Here is a 9,725-nt window from a genome sequence, read left to right on the forward strand (position 1 = left end):
GGGGCGGGTGCCACGCGGCTGGAGCCACCACCTCCGGGTTGTTCTGACCCCTTTCCATGTTTCCGCGTCGAAGCCTGTGCTTAGTGACCAATGGATGAGAGCTCAGCTCCTGGCTGGTGAATGTCACCACTGGCTCAGAGAGCCGCACAAGGAAGGAGGTGGTAAGGAAAGAGGGAGATTTTCAAGGCTTTTTATTATCTTTTTTTTTTTAATGAGACACACATGTGTGTTTACATGCAGGACAGACACCAATACCAATTAAACACAGACTCACATATGCTCCAGCAACCCCAGCCCTGAGCACACACCCAGAGTGAAGGCAGGGACCTGAAGACACTCGCCCATCATGTGCTCACAGCGAGTCACGGCAGCCAGAACTCGCCCGCCATCCCAGCGTCCGTCTGGGGCCGAAGGAATGGGTAAAGAAAATGTAGTGGGGCCACACAACGGAAGACTATTCGGCCTTAAAAAGGAGGGGAAATCTGTCACACGCGACAACAGGGTTGCGCCTGAAGGATTCTGCTCAGTGCAATCAGCCAGTCTCAGCTCTGTGAGCGCCCTGGAGTCATCAGGTTCAGGGCCAGAGGAGGACGGTGGGGCAGGGGCTGCGGTGGGCGAGTTGGTGCTTAATGGGCAGGGTGTCTGCTTGGAAAGATGAAGAAGCTGTGGAGGGGTTGGGTGGGAAAGGTGGCACAACAGTGTGAACGTGCTTAATGCCAACGAGCTGCTCGCCCAATGACAGTTAAGGTGGCATCTTTTATATTTTGTGTATCTTACCACAATAAACCAAAAACAAAGAGTAAACGAGGAAGAAGAACCAGCAGGCAGAAGAGAGGAGGCTGGAAACCCAGGAGACAAGCCGTGGGGGAGCTGGGGTTCCAAGGAGGTCCTGGGGGGTGTGACGGTGGGCACAGGGTGGGCAGGGCACCGGTCTGGAGGTGGCAAGCTTGGGGACCCTCACCCCCAGAGGTCCCCAGAGAAGTGGGGCCAGGTAATCTGCTGAGGGTGCGGGAGCGGGGGGCGCTGATAGGCTGTGGGCAGCTCCACTGTGGTGCCAGATGCCGGGGACCCTCGGTCACCCTCCACCACAGTGCTTGCGGGAAGAGAGGAGGTGAGACTCTGCAAGGTTGAGGGGGATGGGGTCAGGGGTGTCCAAGGACTAGAGAAAACGAGCACTGAGGGTTCCAGGGTGTGGATGTGTGTAGGGGGAGGTGGGGGCCAGGCTGAACAAATGAACGATGGGTGCCTGCACGCCTGAAGGAACGAACGGATGAGCTTCTGAGACGCTGACAGTCACGTCACAGGCTCCTGGGTGTGAGTGGGGGTGCAGGGCGGTGGAGATCCCCATCTGTCCCCACAGCCCACATCTGCCCCCCAAAGCTCCATTCCCCCCGTTCCTGTGTCCTGCAGGTGGGACAGATGCCCTTCCTGTCCCCACAGATGTCAGACCTTTGCCCCTCAGCCAGAAACACTTCACCCTTTCCCAGGTCTGGATCAGATTAACAGAGGCCAACACAGGGAGGATAAGGGTAGGGATAGAATAGGGGCTCTGAGCGCAGGACAGCACAGTTCCCCAAGGAAAGCAGGGCCCGTGGCCCCGCCCCCACTGTCTCCTCCTCTGCCAGGGCAAGAGGAAGTGGGGCCAGCCCATGTGCCTGGGGCCACACCTGGCAGGAAGAGGAGAATGACCTGCTAAATCCACTTGGCCTGAGGGAGGCCAGGTCTGGGGGGTGGGGGAGCCACCCACTGGAGCCAGCCTGGCCAAACTGGGGAGAGCAGGCAGGGCCGGGTCCATGCTGTGCAGGGGTGGGGGGGGGGTCTTTGGGCATGGCCAAGGGAGGAAGCCCCGACCTAGAAGGGCTCTGAGCCCAGGGCACAGGCCGTTTACCACGCAGGCTCTAAACATGGGCCCCAGCCGCCAGCCCTGAGCCCTGTGGGTAGGGGGTGGCTCCCTTAGAGGGAGTCCCCGCGCTGGGGTCTGCAGGAGGCGCCGTGTCCTGGAACCCCGGGCTCAGACAGGTGCCCGCCTGCGGACAGTCAGGGACACCGACCCAGAGAGGCCAAGGGAGGGGCCTGGGCACTGAGGCAGGTACACGGAGGGCAGGCTTGCAGCCCTGGCTCCAGGTCCAAGCCATTCCCCTGCCCCACCCGACTCCTCGGTCCCCCAGGAAGGGGGGAGGGGCTCTCAACACCCCTTCAGGTCTGTGGCCGGTAAAGGAGGAGGGGTGCCCCCGGGGAGAGAGGTGGGGGGCCTGCCAGGCTGGCTTGCATGCCAGACACCACCAGCTGGAGGGCAGGAGAAGGGAAGGCAGGTCCCTGAGGCTACCGGGAAGCTTCCCCCCCCCCTGCCCGGCCAGCTCCCACTCAGCAAGCAGCATGGGGAGAGGCTGGGGGTACCTCCAAGGTCAGGGAGGGATAGGGTGTGCGGTGGGTGGGAGCTGGAAGGCCTCTCCAAGGAGATGCCGTCTCAGCAGGTGAGGGATGAGCCCCTCGGGTACAGGCAGAGCTAGCTGCACCCACCAAAGCCTTGGGGGGGGGGGCGCGTAGCGGGCACAGCCATGGTGTTTGCATTAAAATACTCTCCGAGCAGCTGTGGAACGTTGGCGAGGCTGACTCAGGGTTGAAGGTCAGTGATATGCAGCTTGAGGGTCCGGGACGCCAAGCTCCGGTGTCTGCACAGCCCGGGCTGGTTCCCAGGGGGCGCAGGTGCAGGGCGGGTGGGCAGGACGGCTTCCGGGGCCAGGTTTGCGGGCCAGCGAGCGAGCCAGGCTGGGGAGTAGCGGCACAGGTGGACAGGACGCCCCCAAGGCCGACCACAGTGACTTCCCGTTCCCCCTGGCCCCCGAAGTCAGGGAGGGAAATGGCCGTCCCTGGCCTGATGCCTGGCTCTGGGGCCAGAGTGAGGCCCATTGTTTGAGGCTGGAGCTGGGGGGGGCGGCCGGGGCCCAGGGGCCTCCAGGAAGCCCCCAGAAGTGCCCTCTGTCCCACTTCCCACAGATCCAGCGCCTGAGCAAGGAGACAAGCACACAGCCCCGGCAACCCCGGCAGAATGAAGATGCCCACGGCCGTCCTCCTGGCCCTGCTGCTGTGCCAGCAGCCAGGTACTGGGGCAAGGGGACACCCCTGCAGCAAAAGGGGGGGCCGGCATCGTCCGGGCCCACAGGGCCCCTCGGGACACCCAGCCTGGGGGAGGGACTGGGGAGAAAGGGATCGGGCTGGAATCTGAGGCCAGAGGGAGGTGGACGTCAGCTGTCCTGGGCTCCCACACATCCCCGAACCTGCCCCCCCCAGCCCCAGATTTCACTTCTTCAAAATGCAGGTCCCTGTCTCGGCTTCCTGTTCTGTAAACTAGCCCACCCTGAGGGGTTCCGGGTGGGGGGCAGCTGCTGCAAAGGGCTGGCCCACGGCGGCGGATGGTGTCGGTAGAGACAACGCCAGGCCACACGCCAGCAGGGCCGCCAGCTTGGGGGCCACCAGGGGGGACACGGTGGGGAGGGAGAGAGCACAGAAGTGGTGAAGCACAGGCGGGGGGCGGGGAGGGGACACAGCCTCGAGCGCGTGTCCCCTGTGCGCGGGTAGCAGGGGTTCACAGACGTGCCTGTGTGGCCAGGCAGAGGGCAGGTGCAGGGCGAGGAGGAGGAGGACGACGACGCGGACATTGGGCTGGATGGCTATGACGATGACGATGAGGAAGAGGAGGAGGAGGCCAGTGTGACTGCAGGTGGCAGGGGCAGAGGTGCCCGTCTCCCCCGACCCGAGGGCGCAGGCACTGTGTGCGCCCCACTGAGTGCCGGGCTCGCTGGCGGCTGGCATAGGGGGACCGTGTGTCACCTTGCCTTCCGGGGGAGGGGGGAAGGGGGAGGAAGAGCCTGGGCCCTCAGCACACCCGTCACCTCTCCCCTGGCTGGGACCCTCCACCACCGTCCAGAGTAGGGAGCCTAGAGTCGGAGCTGCTGCGCGGGGCGGGGGGAGGCCGTAGGAGCTGGCGGAGCAGAGAGGGCGTGGTGGAGGCCCAGCACTAGCGCAGAGGCCCGGGCGCAGAGAAGGGGGACGGAAGGGGTGCGGGGAGGCTCCTGCAGGGCAGGCTCTCAGAGGGGTGAGAGCTGGCAGCAGCACGGGCCGCGGGGGAGGCACGGGGGGGGGCAGGCCGCGGCCCCGCCTGAGCCCTCCTCGCCTCTCAGCCGTGCTGCAGTGTTACTCCTGCCAGGCCCTGCACAGGGGGGAGAGTTGTGACCAGATTCAGAACTGCGTCCACAGCCACAGCTTCTGCAAAGCCATCGTCTCCCACGGGAACACCGGTGAGCGGGCCACTGGGGTGGCCGCAGCGGAAGGAGCCCCGTCTCCCCCTGCCGAAAGCGCACAGCCCGGAGCGGGGCCTCCCCCCTGCCCCGGCCCGTCCAGGGTGATCAAGCCATTCCCTCCCAGGGTCGGGCCCTCTGACCACCTACTCGGCGTGGTGCACAGACGCGTGTCAGCCCTTCGCCAAGACAGTGGAGGGGACCCTGATGACCATGACCTGCTGCCAGTCCACACTCTGCAACCTCCCACCCTGGCAGGACCCACTGGGCAGGGGGGCAGGGAGCCCCCAGGGCAGCCCCACTCTGGTGGCCACTGTCCTCCTCAGCCTCCTCCCGGGCCTTCAGGCCGTGGGGTCCTGAATGGGTGGTCCCACCCCGACCCCAGCCGGGCTCACACCCTGGATGGCCAGCACTCACTCCGGTGCCTTACCCACCTGCCCATCCCCCACCCCCCGGCTTTGGAGAATAAACATGGAGCGACTTCAGGGGTACGGCCAGCACTGGCTCCTCCCTCCCCTGCGTGTCCCCGCGTGTCCCCGCGTGTCCGATCTGTCTAGCATCTGCGGCCTCTCTCCCCACTGCCTGTGCCAGGACGTGGGCCTCAGGTCCAGGCCTCAGCTGCTCAGAGGGTGGGTCCACACAGCCTGGAGAGACAAAACACATATCATATGCCGGAGTGGGGGGGGGGGGGCGGCCCCATTCTCTCCTCACCCTCCCGCCACTGAAACGCCTCCATGCACATGACTGTTGCCTGGGTTCCTGAGAAGTGGGCGGTGGGAGGGGCTGGGAAGAGAACCCAAGTGTGCCCCAGTGTCCACTGTGGCCAGGCTGGCACCGTTGGCTGCTGGGTTCTTGGCCTTCCTGACTGGTGCCAAGACAGAGCCCTGAGACAGGAGGGAGGAAGCCCGGGTCTGGGCCTCAGTTTCCCCATGGATAAGTGTGGAACAAGGCCCTTGATCTCCACCAGCTCAACATCCCCAGGGTAGGGAAGCCCAGGGTCCTCCGCTGCCTGTCAAGGATCTCCAGCAGGTAGACAGCTTCCCACTCTCTGTTTCCTTCTTTCCTTATTAATGAAAACCTCCAGGTCTGGTGGGGGGGACAGATCCCTGAGGTGGAGGTGACATGTCTTTCTTCTTCTCCTTCCTCCTTCCTGTTCCCTGAAATGATGGCTGGGGCTCAGCAGCCACTTTGCACCATGAGGCAGCACACTGAGGCTAGTAGGGCAGCATGGAGGAAGGGGCCTGGATCGCTGGTGACCAGGAACCACTGTACTAGCCCCACGCTGCCTACCTTAGGACCCCTTTCCTTGGGAGAGAAATAAATTGTTGTGGGGTTGAAGCCAGTTGTCTGGGTTTCTCTGTCATTGCCTTTTCACATTCTATCATACGTGTGCACTCCCGCACGTGCGTCCCTTCTCACATTACTCCCACTAGTGCACACGCTCATGGGCACACATCCACCCACACGGCCCCCTACTAAAGCACATCAGAGAACAGCAGAGCTCGGGGGCCACACTGAGTTAAAATGTTAGGTAAGCCCGGGTCCCCGGTTCCACGACCCTGGGTGAACGCCACGCCCCACCGGCTGCATGACCAAGATGAACGCCTTCACCCCCAGCTGGGTTTCCCTGTCTACTAGGTGGGAGGGGAGATGGGCCCTCCTGGCCGGGCCAGCCTCAGTGAGGCCCAGCGAACGCGACACGCCCGGCAGGCAGTGCGCACTCAGCAAAAGTGAACTGTTGTCGGTGCAACCCCACGGGCCCCAGCTCCTGCGCGTGCTGATGGGAGTCCCTCGCGACCAAAAGAGACCTGATTAGCCTTGCTCCTCCCCCCTTAGAAGCACTGGGTGCTTCTGCATCACAGAATTCTCCCTCCAGCTTCTGCCTTAGAGCCCTGCTCTAAGTGCTCTAAGTCTGAGTGCACAGGACCCCCCAACATCTCTGGAGCTGACCCTCTTTCACGGTCCTCGGCACCAGGTAGGAGCTGGGGTGCTGGCTACAGAGCCCGCCCTGGCCTCGGGGGTCCTGCAACAGCCTCTTCTCTGGGGTCCTGGGGCCCTGCCAGGACCTGCCCCCTCCCCATTCCTGCCCCTAGGGAAGCAGAAGGGGCAGCCTGACCCCTCCTGGGGCTCTAACCTGCTCCTGAGGGCACAGGAGGAGGCAACCTCAGATGGGGTGAGGACTTGACGCGGTGCAGAGAAGCCTGCCTGCTGGGCACCCTGTCCCGAAACACTGCCCCTTCCAGCCACCCCAACAAGCCCAGTGTCCCCGCCACCCCAACAAGTCTGCCTGAACAAGGAGACACTGAAATGAAGGCGTCGGCAGGCTGTGCTTTTGGGAGCTGTTTTACGTGTCAGCCTGACTGGATGGAGGGTGCTCCATCCCTCCAATGGCAGGACGGTGGCCTGCCATTGTCCACTGACCCAACCCCACCCCAGGATTGAGTCCTAAGGTGGTCTCAGGACTTCCTTTCTCCCAACACAGGAAGCAGGTGGCCACAGTGCACTTCCTGCCCTTGTTCTCCCTGTGAGGATGAGGCATGGACCCAAAAGCAGGACGTTCCTGAGGATGGAGATTGCCGAATCCCGGCCCTCTGGTGACCGCCAGGTTTGCAGAAGCCGACGGACCCGAGGCTCATCTGGAACCTTCCAGAAAGAGGGGGATCGCGGGCTCCCACCTGAGAGCTGCGGAGGGGTCTCATTGTGGTCAGTGTCCCCTGACACTCAGGCCTCCCAGCCTCAGAGGAGGATCCCTGCACAGAGGTGCATCCCGCCTGAGGGAGCGGCAGGCGGGCCGCCTGGGCTCTGTGATGGGCCTGCTGGCAGGGGTGGGGGGGGCACCTGGCCACAGGCTCTTAGAGAATGGGGGGAGGGGGGAGGAATGGAGACACGGGAAAGCCTCACTCATGCCTTCCCCTACTCCGCGTCCTCGGTCCTCCCAAAAGGAGCCTGAGATGAGCAGTGAATGTGGCAGTGTCGGGGCCACGACCCGGCTCTCGTCCCACCGCAGAAGACGCAGCCTGGAGAGACCCGATCCCAGAAACCCTGACTTCGGAATGTTTGCAGAGGAGGAAGCGTCGAATGTGCCAGCCACAGGCGGGGGGCCTTTCCTTCCAGACGGCACGCCGTCACAGAGTCACGGGCTCGCGTGAAGGAAACAGTCACAGAGTGATGCCACAGGCTTGAGTGAAGGAAGCTTACCTCTTGGAAGGAGCCGTGCGAGCAGACCACAGCCTCTCGGCCCAGGGTGGGCCTGACAGTGAATTTACGCTGCGGGGGACGCGGCGGATGTCACCTGGGGGTCGGGCTGCCCTGGCCTGTTGCCACCCACGCAACACCCTAGTAATTTGCCTCCGGGGGAACCTGTCCGCAGATGAACACGGGGAAGATCACATAATTGGAGAATGAGTGTACTTACTGCCCACCTTGTCATAAACTGTAGGCTCCAGGAGTCACATGTGAGTTTTTCTAGGTGTGTGAGCCATAACTGAGGAATAAGCCCACAGGTAAGGAATCAGCGTTTCTTGGAAGCATACTAAACCTGATGGCCTCTTATGTCTCCACCTCGCCCCGCGTCCAAGGCTTCACTGAGCCCCTTGTGCGTCGCCACACCTGTGCTCCCGAACAGCGTGGCTCTGGACCTGGCTGCCCAGTAGAATCGTCCAGGGGCACTTTTAAAATACCAGCGTTGGGAGCGCCTGGGTGGCTCAGTCGGTTACGCGTCCGACTTTAGCTCAGGTCATGATCTCAAGGTTCGTGAGTTCCAGCCCCGCGTCGGGCTCTGTGCGGACAGCTCGGAGCCTGGAGCCTGCTTCAGATTCTGTGTCTGCCTCTCCCCTGCTCACACTCTTTCTCTCTCTCTCTCAAAAAATAAATAAGCATTAAAAAAAATTTTTTTAATGCCAGTGTTGTGTGTCCACTTCCCTGCCCCCGCCCATCAGTTAGAACCCCTGGGAGGGGGGTCCAGGCAATGGTTCCCTAAGCTGTGCAGGTGTTTGAGACGCACGGCTCCGGCTGAGCGGCACTGCACCGAGGGGCCTGCCTTCTGACGCCCCCTAAGCTGACCGACCACGAGGGTCACCGGGGGGCCTCTACGGTCGTGCGTCACGGGGTTCAGCCCCTATGGCATTGCTTCACCAGCTCTTGTGTGACACCTGAAAAAATACTTTTTCAGGGATGCTAAGGTGATTCTAACGGACCGTCTTACCGTGGCCCAGAGTGAAATACTATCAAACAGCATCACCTGCTCCAGAGAAATCGTTCGTGAAAGGAAGCGTCCGCGGCCATAGCAAACTTCACGCTGCCGTCTTATTTTGAAACTGGCCACCGCCGCCCCGGCTTCACAGCCGCCACGCGGACCACCCAGCAGCCGTCAGCCTCGGGGCAGACCCTCGGCCAGCAGAGACGCACTGGCTGAAAGCTCAGCTGGCGGTTTTAGCAAGAGAGTATTTTTGTAATGAAGGTGCGTACGTTGTTTTTTCAAAGACACAATGCTGTTGCACACTTACTAACTCACAGTATTGTGTAAACATAATTTTTACAGCCCCTGGGAAACCAAGAAAAGTCATTTGACTCACTTCATTGCAATATTTGCTTTTACTACTATGGTCTGGAACCCAACCCACCCTCCTAGGTGCGCCTGTGCGTGATAAAACACACTAATAAGGAGATTACATAGTGTGTTAGTGGAACGTGTTATGAGAAAAAGCAGGACCGGGTGGGGGAGTCAGGGGTGGGAGAAGAGACCAACTATGGCGTTATGGACTCTGCTGCCCTCTCCAAGCGCAGGGGGCACCTGGGACTTGCTTCTAAGGTGACGCAGGTCGTCACGCCTGCAGTTAGGTCACGCTGTATGATGGTGACAGGAGGTAATGCCTATGGTTCTGTTGTTATGTGAGGAAGGTCACAAGAGGTGACTCCCGCGGTTAGACTCTGTTCTGTGACAGTCCATCTGAGCAGCCTGGGAAGAGAGGCTCTCCCACTGGCCCTGAAGGAGCAAACAGCCATGCTGGGAACTGGCCTTGGAAGGGGCCACGTGGCAGGGAATGGTGGGTGGCCACCGGGACCTAAGGTCAGCCTCTAGCCAACAGCCAAAGGAAGCAGGCCCTCAGTGGCACAGCCACCGGGAAATGAATCCTGCCAACAACCACGGGAGTGTGGAAGTGGATCCTTCCACGGACGAGCCTCCAGCTGAGAATGCAGCCACTGACACCACGACTGCAGCCTGGCAAGAGCAAGCAGGGAACCAACTAAGCCACGCCAGGACATCTGGACACCTAGTCCAAGGAAGTGAGGGAAGAAACAAGTGTTTTAAGCAGCTAAATTTGTGGGAACCGGGAAACTAATACAGAGAGCAGTCGGGGCTCCCTGGAGACGCGGAGCAGGAGGTGGGAGTGCGCCAAGGAGATAGCTGGGGATGAGCATCCGGGC

General features: G+C 61.7%; 1 protein-coding gene across 3 annotated transcripts; it reads left to right on the top strand.

Annotated features, from left to right (window-relative positions):
• The first annotated feature begins 2,594 nt into the window (after positions 1–2,594).
• GPIHBP1 (glycosylphosphatidylinositol anchored high density lipoprotein binding protein 1) lies at positions 2,595–4,928 on the top strand. 3 transcript variants are annotated; one of them, XM_042973316.1, is made up of 5 exons: positions 2,595–2,626; positions 2,998–3,101; positions 3,611–3,736; positions 4,182–4,298; positions 4,426–4,928. In XM_042973316.1, the coding sequence occupies exons 2-5, from the start codon at positions 3,050–3,052 to the stop codon at positions 4,656–4,658; spliced, it is 528 nt and encodes a 175-aa protein (XP_042829250.1). In that variant the 5' UTR covers positions 2,595–2,626; positions 2,998–3,049; the 3' UTR covers positions 4,659–4,928. The 3 variants fall into 3 exon arrangements, with proteins under 3 accessions (XP_042829250.1, XP_007091601.2, XP_015397284.2); XM_007091539.2 differs by lacking the exon at positions 2,595–2,626 and having other exon boundaries at positions 2,854–3,101; XM_015541798.2 differs by lacking the exon at positions 2,595–2,626 and having other exon boundaries at positions 2,885–3,101; positions 3,611–3,721; positions 4,426–4,927.
• Positions 4,929–9,725: the final 4,797 nt, after the last annotated feature.

This window comes from Panthera tigris, chromosome F2 (assembly GCF_018350195.1).
Source record: "Panthera tigris isolate Pti1 chromosome F2, P.tigris_Pti1_mat1.1, whole genome shotgun sequence".
Taxonomy (NCBI): Eukaryota; Metazoa; Chordata; class Mammalia; order Carnivora; family Felidae; genus Panthera; species Panthera tigris.